Raw genomic sequence first — 15,814 nt, 5'->3', positions numbered from 1 at the left:
GGAGTCATTCAGGAAGAGTTATGCATTGCTTCATGCCAGCTGCATCAAATTAGAACTATAGGTTGAGAAACATGTATGAGTGCTTTGCATCATTTATACCGAGGGATATAATGGTCAACACATCTTAAAAAATAGGTTTGCAGTTTTGTTCCATGCTGTCTCGTCCTGCTCTGTTATGTTCCATTCCATTCCGTCCCGTCCCGTCCCGTCCTGTCCCGTCCCGTCCCGTTCCCCCCAGGCCTGAGTGATTCTTATCATTTCATGCTGACGCTTGATCCAACCTACATCTGAATGACCAGAGAAAAAGCTAGGAGGAGCACCGAAGAAAAATATAATCTATCCCGGGGCAGTCAAAGTTGTCGAGCAAGGCTTTGGATTTATCCAGAATAATGTGAGTTGCAGCCCAAACCAGGACTAACAGCCCGCCCTCTCAGCCGCCAGCGTCACATGAAGAGGGGTTGCCCCTCTCCTCCCGCGGGTGGTGTGGGAGGAGATTGAGCGTCAAATTTCTCTTTTCCCTTTTTCTTTTCTTTTCTTTTCTTTTCTTTTTTCTTTTCTTTTCTTTTTTTTTCTTTTCTTTTTTTTTTTTTTTTTGTGGATAGGATATAGTGGCTCGCAGACTGATTGACGAAGTTGGTTTGACATTTCTCCCAAATTTTCTATAAAAGTCCACAATTTTGCGACCCAAAAAAATAATAAAAATTCATCCCTTTAAGCACTTGTTCTCCCTGCTCATCCAAGATAGCCACAATGGCTGCGACTCAGTTCTATTCGAACATATCTCTAGATACAGAAGATGATGACGAGATTTTGGAGAAAGCTAAGGTCTGCTATCCTGTCTGGATGCTCTCAAAGGTTTTTGAGACTGATATAAGTGCAATCCAGCTAGACAACCAACTCCGAGAATTTCAGGTGGAAATTGACCGTCAATGGACACCCTATATGGTGAAAATGGTAGTTACAAGGCCGTCTCGTCGTTTTTCGTCCGTAAACATCAAATAAAGTTCCCGGGTGCATTAGGGTGTACAAAGCTGGGCACTACCACAAAATTGGGATGTATATACGAGACGAATGGAGCATTTAAAGGCTAAGTCCCGAAAAACTGCGCCTTCGAAGCGATGCTTGTGGAGGTGAACCTTATCACGCAGAAGGATAACCAGAGTTATTTAAATATTCACGGGTAAATGGTGCCTTATCACCTTCTGAAGTTTGGCCTGGTAGAAACTGTATTGACATTTTGATCTTAAGAAGTTAGTTTCGTACTCAAATGTTTTCTCGTGTTGGGGGATCTTACAAGATGTCGATGGGGAGGCTGCGGGCTGGCTCCCCGTTGTAGTAAGTAATACATGGAGGCCTGGTCCACGAACAGCTCTGGGAACTGCACTCTTTGTGACCATTCCTTCAGCTCCCGATAGAATATCTCTCTATCAGTTCTCTTGATACAGTTGCTCAACAAACCCTTTAGGTGACTCGACAATGATGATAACTCCGCTAATGTTAGCGGGATGAAAGGAGTGATTAATTATATTGCAACTACAAACATGTTGAGAACTCTTCTAAGCAGCAAAATTTGCGCCCTAGTCAAAGGTTTCTATAAATCACTGAATGTTAATCCTCACACCGCGGCCCTGAAGGTCATCACACCATCTCCACAAGTGCACTCTTATTCATTCAATGCAGAGAAATTGGCCCAGGTGCAGTAGTAGAGATAAGTCTCATTAATTTCACCTCGCTCTATGATCAGCTTCCTTGAAGAAGAAGGTTATAGTTAGTTAGTGTTTGGCTATGATCTAAGTTAGTGTAAAGAGGAGAACGAGTGAATCCAAGTTAGTACACCATTAGCTCTTCGTCCTCAATAAATCCCCGTTGTTCTCTCCGTGAGACTCTCTGCATGATTGGTCTAGGCTCTGTCAAAGTCTAACCAGACCAGTCTCTCGGGATCATTCCTTACAATTCATCATGTTCCTCGGTTAAGCGTCGCCATGCAGAACCAACGCTCTGTGAATCCCTCAGATGCCACGGATTGCGAAGTTCTCTACCTAATGGACGCGACCTTATTTGCTCCGCTGAGTTGCGATTGCAACGAGGCTGTGACAAACACGTCAAATCTCGTGGAGGAAGCTCTTGGTTGTTCATTCGATACAAATTGCTTCAAATGTATCTGAGCCCCTCTCCACGTGACCCGACCTCAGGTGTTGAGCCCTTTGGCGGCGTATCTAGCCCCTGCCGTGATTATTCGCCCTGTATATAGAGTCGGGCTAGCTAGCTTCCCCTCCCCCAATAGAAGATCAACGTTTATACGTTATGAAGAGAACCTATTAACTATGGTAATGTTGTTACCCCTGACCTCTTCTTTATACGCGCACGGTCCTCGAAATTTGAGTGCCTGGTCACGTGGTCGATCGATCTGTATAAATGCTGGACACGTCAAGTTAGCCAATTGGATCCGGTGTGTGCCGCTTCAACAGCACGCACCCCCTTATATATATAGCCTGCGGCCTCTCAGGCATGGCTTGGGTTACTCTTTATCACATTCTTGCAGCAGCCACTGGCAGCAGTTCCAGTCCACTACCCCCACCCCAGGCCCAGCCGCAACCCTACAAATCAGGCATACAGTTATCTTGACATCCAACGGTCCAAGATCTGGCAGAGCTTTAATCTCGACACAATTCTCCAGCCGCACCAAATTGTCTTGCCCTAATCCTCAATGCTTCCAATCAGATACAAAATTGGTTGCCAAAGTATATTGATGATGAAGAAGAAATTATCAATGCTTTTATTTGTTTGGACAAGCACTATGCTCGTGAAACCCATGCATGTGGTGTTCTAAGCCACAAGAGGAATGAGGGGAATGTGTACCCAGGTTCTGCAGGTCATATTCTTTAAATATTGCTGTGGAGAGGTCTGAAATCTGAACCGTTCAACTTGTTCTGATGGAGTGAGTATATACCAGGAATATCAATGTAACAGGCTAATTAGGAAAAATTTCTCATCATTTCCACCAGTAGATCATCAAATCAGTGATCAAACTTGGCAAGTCAAGTGTGTGAGCAAAAATTTTTACTCATGTATCTAGATATGTAATTATGCTAGAGAAGTTTGATTTTGATTCAAAACAAAATATTCTGTTTCTTGACTTCGCTAATGCCCTTTTCAGTTGCAGAAGAGATGGTTCAGTTGCTATTGAATCAAACCTGTTTCCCTGATCAGTACATTTCACCTCTTCCATGATGAGATGAAACTATGTCAATGCAATTCAATGACTGGATTGATTGAAATTGACTGCTCTAAACTGAAGCTGAGTATGCTTATACTGTGACGGCGCTATGACGGCGTTGGCTACTGCTACGGAAATAGGCATGGTCTGGAAAGGGTAATAGAAACTGCCTAGCAACGGTATAGCACCGCTAGTGGAAAGGGGTATATAAGGAGATGCTTCCCCAGGCCCCCGTTTCGTAGAGCATCTTAGTATTTCGTTGAGATAGCTTACCTAGTTGGCAATCGAACATCTGTTCATCTGCGCCTAGATTGAAGTCGTGACATACTGCTGCAACAATCACATCAGAAATGTGGGACACTCGCTGCTGATGACTTGTCACTGTTGTTTGCTCACTTTGCACTTTGTCCTGCCTTTCAGATCATATCCCAATATCAGTACATCTTATGCGGCAGATGATATCTTTTATCAACTTTATCAGTTTGTTTTGTCTTTTTATTGAATATATGTTAGTTGTCTAACAGGTTTAATACACTGTGACATATTAATGTCAAATTCACTTCTTTATCTATTGTTTCTCATTATTTAGTTTAGAAGTACTAGTGATAAAAGAAATTCTATTTGAAATTCTATATTATAATCGGAACCAAATATTTATTTTACTTGTTCAAAGATAACTAGTTATTAAATTTATGCTTCATAATCTTATCTTTAAGCTTTAAAAGTTTATCACTTTATCAATACTCCTATACAAAGATATGTTGTGAACCTTTTAAAATCTTGAACTATAGTATCAGAAAGAATAAAAACTACTGTTTATTTTTTACAAAATTGGTATGATATTATGCAGAAGTAGTTTTATTAACTTCTTTACATAATATTTAAATATGTAATCTCATAGCTTGCTGAGTTTGTGAATAGTCAACTTCTTTGATCCTTTGAGTCAATCTCTGATTCCTCTCTGTCAACTGTTGTATCTTGAGATTTAATGTGAAGTGCTTTTCTGCTCATCTGTGAGTTCTGTCAAGGCTGTGATATTAGCAATGGGATCAAAAGACCTAGATAGCTGCCCCGGAAGGGACTTTATAGATAGATGCAAATGACTTGTATCAATACTGAGCGACGACATCCATGGATCTTTTATTCTTCTCTGGCATGATCACTTTTCCTCCCATTTTCATTCTTGCAATTCTGGGGATCTGCGCCTACGGGATTACTTTCTCTTGAGTATTTATTTCTGCCGCCCCACCCTTCCACCATCAAGCCGCCGGCTAAGGGGCCGCTGCATTCGAGGGGTCGGGTGGGATATCAAACTTGACATCGATTTCCCGAGAAATTCCTGGACTCCTAAGGTGAAGGAAGATACAGATATGATCTACACGGTATCAATTTTACATGGTACTATTTCTACTCCGGACTCGGAGTAAATGATACCACGGAAAGGTAAGATTTTCCCCTCAAGCTGTAGGAAAAGTTTTCAGCCTGTTCAGAGCTCAAATATTTTTTTTTCTCTAGCACGATCTATTTCTCAAAATTAAGAAGCATAGATGTCAAAGGCTTGTCGTGCATATTGTCATCAATCACCCTTGGAATCCGATGGGTTTTCTAAAAAGCGCATAAAAATTGAATCAGCATCAACAACTTATTGACGAAACATGATTCATGGATGTGATGTGATTTTCATGCAGGATGAAATGTTTATCACTCATTGTTTGCGGATCAAAAAAAAAAAAAAAAAAAAAAAGCCTTGTCTGCAATTTTTGATAACCGTTGAATACGACATTTAGTGATCAAGTGGATTACATAGACAGATGACGATCAGCAAGCTAAAACAATTGCGCCCTGGACTGGACGGAAACAATGAGATGAGTTGAGACGGAAGATGAAGACGGCAACTGTGCTGGACAGCTACTCTCGCATTGAAAAAAAAAAACAAATTTTAGAGGTTTCTCCTTTGTTTTAAACAATGGTTCAATATCAAAGCTGCTCTCCTCTTCGTCGCACGATGACTTTGTGATGATGGAACTCAAGATATTGTCATTTAGTATTCCCGAATCAAAATCGGTTTCTGCGCCATTTGATTTGAATTTTATTTTTCTTTTCCCCGTATTGTAAAGTAGTTTTTGACAATTTATTTTTCAAATACCAAAACAGAGTGAGGTATTTTTTACTTCCAATGGACGATTCATACAGAAAAAGCAAAAACATTCGCCGGCTCAAACTCAAAACGGACTCTGTTCATCCCATTCCAAGATCATCTAATGCCTTTCCCAGATTCAGCCAATAGACAGTCACAATTGTGGATATCCCTGCTTTGGCTTCTGCCGTTGTCTTCACGTTGGTGCTTATCTTATGCACGCGATTTTCAGGCACAAGGGACATCCGCGAGAACAAGGATTCGAGGCGCAACAAGGATTGTCGGCCAGGCCCAGACCAGCACCAAGATCAGGATCAACGTGCAAAAACACGGATAGCTAATGGATGACTTCTGGTCCAGAGAAAATAGCAAGTCGATAACAGGACTGTTTTCATTGTCATACGAGAACTCTTTACCCCTCCACAAAATCGCTCTTTACTGTTGAAACGTCAAATCCCGACATTCAGCGCTGGGGCGTTTTGTTCAGGTCGGTGTGAAATCCACCTCGCTGCCTACGATACGCGGAACAGGAGCTTAGCTTAGTCACTATGTAGTTTACCTGTTCAGTTCGGCCTCCAGTTGCGCAGTTATGATTCGTCTAACCCTGACTCGAAGATTTTGGGTTTAGTGGCGGCGAAGTTAGTTGAATCGAGATCGTTCTGCATCAACACGAGATAAGATCTTTGGACGAAAAACTATTGTCCTCCGTTCCGTGCTTTACCTTTTCGGGTTCTTAAGATACCCCATTCACGATTTTGGCTTGTTGCGTCAAGGGTGATTTGATGTTCCTTTGGATTTGTTCGACGTTTTCATGTCGAGGGGTTCGATCCATCATTTACTCTTTAACATTGGAAATTTCTCCCTGAAGCTGACAAGAGGGAGGGTTGTCAGAGCCTCTGCTTGCAAGGTCGAAATCTCTATATGGGCAAGCGATGGCTACATCGCACAAGCTGTTTCGCGTCTCCTACACTGGAATGCCCTGTATAGAGTATTCCCGGACTCTTCGAAGCCATGCTCTTCCCTATACATGGATTGGTTCGGGCTCTAACCGTGCGTGGAGCTCGAATCAACGAATTGCCACCAGCTTTTTCGTGTTAGCTTGAGGATGAAGCTTGAGGATGAAGTGATTCGTCTGCTATTGCTTTATTGGGGAGCAAGGAGCAGAAAATGGTCGCTTTACAATTTCTTAAATAGGCAGATGGAAGGCAGCAAACAGAGAAACACAACCCTATTGATCCCCAAGGTTTTGGAGGTTGAATTGGAGGGCTGCGTTATCTCGTCAGCAAGCCACAGCTCCTGGAGTGGCTCTTTTGCCGTCGCTCAACTTCCAACGTATCACCGACATGAAAAAGAGGATCAATGGTGCTGGGATTGACTTCAGATTGATTGCTAGAGATCCACACCGTTCAGACGATCCCAAATCTCATCTTTGCCAATGACCTGCTATTGAGAATTGAGAGTGCCGCCAACATTGAAGGGTTAATAATGTCTGTCCCCTTTTCGACCATTAACTATTCAAATTGTTGCTCTCCAAGCATTTGAGACATGGCCCCACTGTTTCAAAACCTCTAGCACGGAAACACTCAGCTAGCGGACTATGGAGTTCAAAGAAACTGTTTGACCCATTTTGAAAAAGATCAAGGTATTAGGAGAAGGAGCAAGTTGATGATTCTCATAAGTTGAAGAAGATGCAACCCATGGAACGAATCCCTATCCCCGTGTGGAGAGTTGAGTCGAGGGATAGAGGAGCTTGTCGCAGGACGCAGCAGCGAGGCGATCACAAGGGAGGGGAAGCCGCTAATACAGCATTGACCCAACCCGGATCCATCTCGAGTTTTGGATAGAAAAACGAGCAGCTTTATAATTTTGGCGCGAGAAAAGAGTTTTAGTCATCACAATGTTCATCTTTCAAGCTCGCTTTAATTTGCATCTTTATATGTAGATGTGAGCCTGCAAGAGGATTACCGGGAGCTCTTTTAGAATTACTATAAAATGCACCTTATGAAATATTGCTAGAACCATGATCTTGGAGTCTCGAGGTTAGATCGTAGAAAGGCGGAGGCAACCCTTTTCAATGCAGCCTGATTGCAACCGTCGAATGTTACCCCTTTTCTTTCTTCAGCGCTACCCTCTATCTGCAGATTTTGGACCCTATAAGTGAGTCCAAGATCTGGTCATGAATCTGGATCGTTTGCAAGATCGTTGCTGAAAGAGGTCAATTGCAGAATCACATCACCCGATACTCAAGAATGATGAGCGTCTAGAAATTTGCAAAGCCTTACTAGAATAAATTGCACTGGTTTTTAATAGTTTAATATCTACAAATAACTCGAGTTACCATGGCTATCCCGGACACGCTCGGCGAGAGCCCATCCACTTCTTTATCGTCCATGGGGTAAGCCAGTCGATGTTGCTTTCAGTGTTGGCTTTACAAAAATATAAAGAACAAGGGAATAACTCGGAATCCCCCCGCGTCAGGGGGAAGTTGGTCGTTGTTTTGATATACGCAGGAAACGGTTCCACATTCCTGAATATGGCGAGCGGCTTTTATCCTCCGTGCATATTAACGACTTGACTCGAAGATAGGGCGATAACTACTTGGTGTTACTGACCTTAACTGCGGATATATCCGTTGCTCCGTCGAGGCGACCTTTCAGAGTCGGTAATAAATACTTCTGCTTGAAACAGTCGCAACTCGAGGACCTCCACCGCGCGCAAAGGATAACTGATCGAAATGGCCCTTATCAAAAAGAATGGTGTTAGCCGCCTGCATCACCCCGCCCGTCCGTTCTCCAAGGGGTACGCGATGAGAAATCAGTCATATGCACAGCACGTCAAAGGCATGTTCACATACGTACATATTACCAAGGCCCATGTCAGTTCCAGCTGTAATCTGGCCCGCTCTTTAACAGAGATTGTTATGTAGGTATTGAGCGCTGTCTGAAGTGATGTATAATAAAGTATACGTCCCCTCTCCTCATACATCCCATTTTTCAAAATTCTTCGCTTCACATTTCTAATCTGGATTCACCTGCATCTTTGACTCCTGATGTTGGACGCACCAACGCCCCCTTTCCTATTTTTCATGCTCGTTTCTCAAAAGAGCCAGTTTCGAGGACACACAGTAACCGGATATACAAGGATCGCTGGAGCTAGTCAGTGGCGCTGGTAGTTTTGTCTTTTGGTGCAATGAATGCATTCCTGAAGATAATTAGCTCGGAGTAGAATGCACGATGCCAGGCATTCTATACGTCTGGATGCACAAGGCTATATTCCGAACGTCTCTCATTTGGAATTTTCCCATACATTGCTTCTGAACGAGAAAGCCTTTTTGGAAAGCCAATAGTGACATGGTTAACCATCGTTAAGGGTGAGAAGGTTTTCACCTCCCAGAGATCAACTCGCGAGAATATGCAAGGAGCCGGGCATTTTTAAGCCACGATATAGAATCCGAGGAAGTCCCACATTTGGGGCAAGGGACATCATACTGTTACTGTTAGAGAGATCCTTGAAAGATCGGCGGGAATAATACTTACGCACATTCCACTGCTTGACTATTGGCACCGAAGTCGCAATACAATACATGCCTTATTTATCTACTAAGAGATCTTCCTAACGGTGTGGGTCATTCTCCAACGATGACGATCCAATACATCCGAACTCTGTTAACCAAACCTCTATGTTTCCACAGAGTTTTTGGGGAAAGGGGGTCAAACGGTATGGGCTCTCGCACCCCATCCAGCATCGCTACAAGACTGCAGACACAGAGACCAGCAACAGCATTTACTAGCGCATGACTTTTTTTCTTTTTTTCTTTTTTTTTTTTTTTCCTTTTATTTATTTTATATTTTTTGGTACTGCATCATTAATGACAGCTCAAATCCGGGGCCTTTGTTCCCAGGCAGATATCACCTCGTTGGTGATGGAGATATCGATATAGCTGTTAGTCCCTCAGGTTGAAACACACCTAGACGCTTTCAAAAGCCTCATTTACCATCCATCATACTACTAGTGTATGTATTCGACTGCACCAGATACGCACCCTTTTCGGAGGATTAAATCTATTTTGCAGAAATACAGGGACGTGTTATCTCTACCATTGTCAGACAGTTAAACCCTCTCTGAAGTAGGGGGGATAGCAACTCATATTATGAAGCAACAGATATCACTTTTGCGCTCTCCGGAAGTCAGGAAAGTTGCTAGATCCTTAGAGCGACCGAGGAAGACAATATGAAAACGGCGGATGAAATGAAGTTGCAAAAAGTAGATGAAACCAAATGCGGCCGTAAATAGCGCTCTTGGAGTTATATACCTCACTTCCAGGGTTGTTGTCGTTTCTTCCAGCAGTACGGCTCCGTACTGTGAGCCTTTTTCAAGCATAGTTATGTTAGTTAAGTACAAAGAAATGAGAAGAATTTGATGCTTCAAGAATATGCTGGAGTTTACATTAATGCTGCACACAGAATAGAGATGAAAAAAAAAAAAAAAGAAAAGTATCTGTGAAGAATTTCTGTGCTATTTAACCTACCCCGTAGTTTGACCTTGACATTGGAGCTTGCAAGAAGCGCTTCAACATGCCAAAGCAACAAACTTTGCCGACATCGGAGCCTGCATAAAAATCATCTTCCAACGGATGGATGACCACATAAGAATGTCTAAATAACAGCATCGAGAAACCGGCGGAATAGCGTGTTTTTACCCTAGATTTGCTTTACGGCGCTTTTGCTTCAATAATCATCAACGGTGTCACCGTAATGAGCGCAGTTTTGGTGCGCAATATAAGTAAAGCATATCGATGGCCAAGCCTGAGATTTTTATCCCGGGTTGGTCTCAGCTGCTTCCTCCACATCAGATTTGATTGCCTCCTGAGGTTTTAATATAGAATTGGAAAATTGAGCATTGGCATGTCGAGCCTCGAAAACCATGCTCGCCATTTCAAACGAAATATCTTTTCCCGCAGCAGCAGCAGCAGCAGCAGCAGCAGAAATGAACACACGATGGACAAGCCAGCAAGGTGTGTTCTAGAGAGGTTGCAACTTTGCCATTCACTTAGCATGTATTGAAGTTGCATTCATTGAAGAGATTTCAGCTGGGGAGATGCGAGGCGTTCATCGATCTCACCAAACAACTCGTCGTTGCCAGAGGGACGGGCTTAGAATTCCTTTAGCGCCGCTTAGCAGGCTTCCGCCCAAGCCTGAATGCAACTTCACCCATATTTCTCCAGCGCATTTACGGGAAAGCAAGGCAGTACCCCTGCTGCGAAACAGCCCGCTTTCCCTTCTTCTGCTGCCTGGGATGTGGGGGAAACTGATCTTTCGCAGCGGACTGCCGTGGAACAAGGCGTATGTCTGAGATGTACGACAGAAATGGATTGCTTGACCAAGAAAGGAAAAGAATCAGACTGCGGCTAGCAGTAGGTATGGAATGCTGCAAAAAAAAAAAAAAAGAGCTACTGGACAAAGGACGACTCTGGAGTTCTGCCGAGATAATCAGGCTCTTGAGCGGTTCGTATAGACATGCTCTGCTAGCTTGCGAGGCATTTGTTTAAGGGGAAGATCTTTCCCCCAGTGCATCTGCGTTTTATATACCCAGGCGGCGCGTGTTTATTTATGTGAGCCTCTCCCATGACAGGTGTCGGTTTTGTCTCTCTTCGACTTCTTCAGTCGCTAACTACATCCTTCACAGGAGTCACTACTACTTTCCCCAAGGCCACAATGCATCTCAATTCCATCCTGCTCTGTTCCCTGGCAATGGCAATGCCCGGCTCTTCCGCTGCACCAAATGCCACAAACGTTGCCGATGTTCCAACTGCTGCTGGACGTCGGCCAATTGTCTATGTCCCCAAATGCCCAAAGAAAGGCACGGTGAAATTCAGCAATTCCGTTCCTAAGGGAACAAAGTTTCCAAAAACCCAAGTCGACCTCTGCTACACCACCGGAAGGTCCTCCGAACTCCGTCTAACCTTCACGGCATTTGATGAAGAGCATTTCCATTTCAATCCCGAACAGGACACCAACGATGATATCTGGGAGTTCTCGGTGATGGAGGCATTCATCAGTTACGGCACGGAGGCACCGCAGACATACCTCGAGTTTGAAGTCAACCCGAACAACGTCACCTACCAGTCATTCATATACAATCCCTCCCGTGTCCGCGCGGAGGGGACCCCGTTTGACCACGCGTTTATTTCCGATCCTATTGGCGATGGAATTACAGCGAAAACAACCCTCAACCGTAACAAGAAGACCTGGGTATCGGATGTGAAAATACCGCTGGCACTGTTTAATGCACCGGAAATACTCTGCGTCACGCGCTGGAGGATGAATTTCTTCCGCACCATCACGTCCCCTGCCACTTTTCCGAAGCAGCAGCTGGGTGGTTGGAATCCACCAGATAAGGCGAGCTTTCACATCACCCCATTCTTTGGAGATGCAGCTTTTGTTTAAGGTCTATGTGTTTCCACGGACAGAGGGGGCGGAATGGTTCATGATATGCTGCTGGATCTGGTGCTTCTGCGGTACGTTACGATGCCCACAAAGGATTCACAGTCGATGTTCTGCGTCTTCCAATTTGTACTTAGCGCCTTTCCCATATGCTCCTGAATGTCAGAGAATTTTAGATCAAGAAGCTAGTGTAGGATGTTGAATTTTTTTTTCAATCTTTAATTTCACATATTTTCCAGAAAATTGAGTCAATTGTTAGAGTATGATCACTGACAACTTTGTTGTTTCCATCAAATCTGTTCTCAAAGTGAACACACACACACACACACACACACACACACACACACACACACACACACATACGTCGTAAACCCTGCAATCCGAACAAAGGTTGCCCAAGACTAGCTTAATGAACCCATCTGATGCAAATCAACGACTCTGGAAATGTAGTTAATATAAGCTAACTAACTGTTGGAACCAGGAACGGATCTCCAAAAGAGAGCTAACTCCTGAGCTCAATTCTAGATGAAGGAGTCCCACCGGTCGCGTATTTCAAATGTAACCCTATTGATTTCTGAGGTGTTTGCTAGCTGGCCCCTCAACTAAATTCCTCCTGGCCTACTACGCTGTTCGTTCCCAGCTTCTTCTCGCTCCAGAGCGCTCACGGTGAAACATCGTTTTGGGCAAATTTTACCAACGGGGAGTAGAGCGGGACATTTTCTGTCAAAAAAAAAAAAAAAAAAAAAAATACGAAGAAAAGTGTCCACACAGGAAGAATGATAAATGTTAACGTTTCTCAAGTGAGTTCCATGGAGGCTTTTTATAGCCTCATGGGGCTTTTGTTGTGGCCTTCTCGTGCTTCGGTTTGATGTCCCGCGTTAAGATCCCAATGGTAGACCCCCAAGCTGCGAGGCCCCCATTGGCCTTTTCGCCCATCGTGCCTCGATGGTAAGCTACTGGATATCGCAGCATAAAGAAGAAAAGACGAGACTTGGATTAGACATTCCTCTTCGGCCATTCCTCATCCCACTCCCGTGTGGATACCAGGAAGAAACCAGGGCGATATAATAAACAAACGTCATTTGCTGCTATCGCTCTTCCCATCTAGCGCCATCATATCCACGCAACCTGTCTCTCCTCCCCCCCCCTACTTGAATTTGTACACAGCAAAAACAAAACCGTGACCCAGCAACTAACGGCTTGTGCCCGGGCGCAGGCCAAGAGTGATCTGGAGTAGCCAACAGTCAACAGGTTTGGATTACAGGTCTCAAATAGATACCAAACCATGGCAACTTTGGTTTGAGGCACCGATCATGATGATTTGGGTGTTGAGCATGAACGGGATGCCGAAACAATGCAGGGTCATTTTCCTGATCACGGAGGGTAATTCGGTACTAGGTGCCCAGTAGAGGGCCAGGCCACTTAGGTAACTATCTGAAAAAAAAAAAAAAAAAACAAAGACGGGCTGAATGAACATAGCAGCCGCTGGGGTTGGGGCGATTGCTCAAATATTAACCGTCAAGGCAAGCGACGAGCTTCATGTCTCTGATAAAGCGCCTGGAAGCACCTATTCTGCGCAATTAAATTATCATGCTACCCATACCACAAGCATGCTCAGTTCCAATGGACGAAAAAAAAGAAACGAGAAAGGAGAATATGGTTAATGCCATTGGGACCAAGAGCAGGCAGTCTTCTTGGGGCGCGTAGGTTCAGAGACTGAATCATCAATCAGTCAGTCCTCACGGGTCGATGCAGTTAGGCATCGATTTAAGCATGAGTCAAGCCAGAGAGATCACTGGGGCTCTAGGCATGAGAGCCCCGAGTCTTAGGCATTATTAGTGTTCCGCTAATGGCACAACCAACCATTTCGTACATTGAGGCGTGGCCATGCCACCGTGGTGTGTCTCCTTTTGGTGCCATGGGCAAAGTAGAGCTTTTGATGAGACTGCATTTCTAAAGAATATGGAAACTTCGTCGGATTGTTGACGGGTTGTTTATTATGGTGAGAGAATCAAATTTACATAAAATATATATATATATATATATATATATATTAAAAACATACGACAGCCGGGATTCGCTGGTGGTCACCCACCCAACTACTAACCGGCCGGCGAGTGGCTTAAGTACGGCTGAGCGGACGGGAAGCCCTGTTTTCCACTCCCTGTGGTCGTATGTACTAGTCATTGGTTTAAGCAGATGATATAGCCAGTTTTATTCAGCATAAATAAGAGAAGCTCTTATTATTTGTACATACAGTGAAGTCGTCTGGATATATCTACAAAAATATTTGGTTGTTGACTGAATGAATGTATTCTGGAAACCAGGTGTGATTGCATGTTGGGAAGAGCAGTGATTGATATAACTAGACTCGCACTGATTGAGTTCCTGAAGGTCGAACAGTAGCAGACGTACTTCCAACTCTTCAGGCCGGGGATGGATGTTCTTCCAACTTTTCAAGTGTCTTCGGGTGGGCTTGCAAGGTGCCATGCCATGGTTGTTTGGGTGCGGTGTGTGTGTGCGGCACACACACACACACACACTCACTCACTCACTCACTCACTCACACACGCGGAAAGTCGCAGATCTACCGCCGACGATACCTCGGATGGTTTTCCTCCTTCTTTCGTTGCATCAACTCGCGTCTTCCAACCATTTTAACTACTCGTTACAGGCACTTGTGCAATTGACTGCGCAATCGCTGGACGACCAGAAAATCCCACTAGAATCCTTATTCCTTGTTCTGAGAATACACGGAGTTATTCCGACCAAATGTCTCCGCAGTAGTTCCTCGCTTCCCGAAAGGAGTCTGGGTGTGTGAGGTTTACGGGCAAAGTTGGAAGAAAAGTGTTTGGGGGGATCCATCTTTGACAATTTACAACTACTCTTATTTTACAACGCAACGTTTGGAAAGATGGCAGTGGCTTCTTTCTGTCTGATGCAGCAGCATAGAAAAGAGTTGTTGGAAGAATTACGGTTTGGGAAGTTTTTGGAAGAAAGGAAAAAAAAAAAAAAAAAAATCCGACACAGGCAGGATTCGAACCTACGCGCCCGAAGGCATGAGATGGTCTAGGCTAACCGAAAGCGGGTTGGATGGCCCGCTCCGGCGGAATTCGAGTCTCACGTATTAACCACTCTACCACTGTGCCTGGGTTGCCAGCGTCTGAGTCGTCCGCCCTTGAGTTTTGTAGCCGGCGGGTTCCCGGCCGGGCAGAGGTTTGTTCCCGCCAAGTTTTCGAGAAACAAAAACATGTATGTATGTATGTATGTATGTATGTATGTATGTATGGGAGATGGTTTAGCATTCGTTCAACTCAGATTTATTTTCACTTTATGTGGAGACTGACTCCTTAACCCTTGAGGTAGTTGTAGTGGCCCGTGATTCAAGATCTTATCTATGTAAGTTACACAGTACCGTGTATAGATTAAATAAAATACAGCATTATAGTTATTATTAGTCTATACTGCCTTGTATTGACAGGAGCAACTGATGAATACGTGAGGTATCTGGAATATTTGGGGGGTTGAGCATCGAAAAGTTTTACTTTTTGCTGAAATTTAAAGCTGAAGAATAATGAATGAGTGAGGCAATGCAATGGTGACGGAGCTTTCTGCTTGGACGATCTCTTGACCAACCCGGGGCGGGGGAACAAACCTCAACGAAGGAATCAAGGGTTATTTATTTATTTCTCACGAAGCTTTCATGACTCCGCTCTCTGCTGAAATTAAATGCACACATACATTCAACAAACAAGAAGCTGAGCCAAAAAGAAATATGGAGTCTATGGCACGTCTTTCGCCTTGTCTGAGACTGAGAGCTGATCGCAACCCGAGAATATACACATCACGTGGAGTGTGAGGTGTGCTTCGTTCGCCTGCCGAAGACGAGTTGTTCCCCACCTTTGTCCTAGCGCCGTGATCGGGCTGAGCCTGGGATGGGCTGTGTGTGTGTGTGTGTGTATGTGTGTGTGTGTGTGTGTGTGTGTGTGTGTGTGTGTGTGTGTGTGTGTGTGTGTG

At 44.2% G+C, this 15,814-nt stretch overlaps 4 protein-coding genes and 2 non-coding genes across 6 annotated transcripts; 3 read left to right on the top strand and 3 right to left on the bottom strand.

The window, feature by feature from the left end:
• Positions 1-750: 750 nt before the first annotated feature.
• PADG_05859 (uncharacterized protein) lies at positions 751-1,002 on the top strand (the record flags this gene model as incomplete). The annotated part of the gene is made up of 1 exon (XM_010763141.1): positions 751-1,002. One exon carries the CDS (start codon positions 751-753, stop codon positions 1,000-1,002), a length of 252 nt encoding a protein of 83 aa, XP_010761443.1.
• Positions 1,003-1,982: 980 nt separating this feature from the next.
• PADG_11998 (uncharacterized protein) lies at positions 1,983-2,886 on the top strand (the record flags this gene model as incomplete). The annotated part of the gene is made up of 2 exons (XM_010763287.1): positions 1,983-2,130; positions 2,678-2,886. 2 exons carry the CDS (start codon positions 1,983-1,985, stop codon positions 2,884-2,886), a joined length of 357 nt encoding a protein of 118 aa, XP_010761589.1.
• An 8,218-nt stretch (positions 2,887-11,104) lies between these two features.
• Positions 11,105-11,800, top strand: PADG_05858 (uncharacterized protein; the record flags this gene model as incomplete). The annotated part of the gene is made up of 1 exon (XM_010763140.1): positions 11,105-11,800. One exon carries the CDS (start codon positions 11,105-11,107, stop codon positions 11,798-11,800), a length of 696 nt encoding a protein of 231 aa, XP_010761442.1.
• An 817-nt stretch (positions 11,801-12,617) lies between these two features.
• Positions 12,618-12,815, bottom strand: PADG_11997 (uncharacterized protein; the record flags this gene model as incomplete). Its single annotated transcript, XM_010763286.1, has 1 exon — positions 12,618-12,815. The coding sequence occupies one exon, from the start codon at positions 12,813-12,815 to the stop codon at positions 12,618-12,620; it is 198 nt and encodes a 65-aa protein (XP_010761588.1).
• A 1,040-nt stretch (positions 12,816-13,855) lies between these two features.
• On the bottom strand, positions 13,856-13,971 carry PADG_11996. The gene has a single exon (XR_007137624.1). It is a non-coding gene; the product is annotated as a 5S ribosomal RNA (ribosomal RNA).
• Positions 13,972-14,819: 848 nt separating this feature from the next.
• On the bottom strand, positions 14,820-14,946 carry PADG_11995. Its single transcript has one exon. It is a non-coding gene; the product is annotated as a tRNA-Ser (tRNA).
• Between the last annotated feature and the right edge of the window lie 868 nt (positions 14,947-15,814).

Source organism: Paracoccidioides brasiliensis (assembly GCF_000150735.1).
Source record: "Paracoccidioides brasiliensis Pb18 unplaced genomic scaffold supercont2.7, whole genome shotgun sequence".
Taxonomy (NCBI): Eukaryota; Fungi; Ascomycota; class Eurotiomycetes; order Onygenales; family Ajellomycetaceae; genus Paracoccidioides; species Paracoccidioides brasiliensis.
Note: the sequence above shows the minus strand (reverse complement) of the source record. Positions and strands in the feature narration are given on the sequence as shown.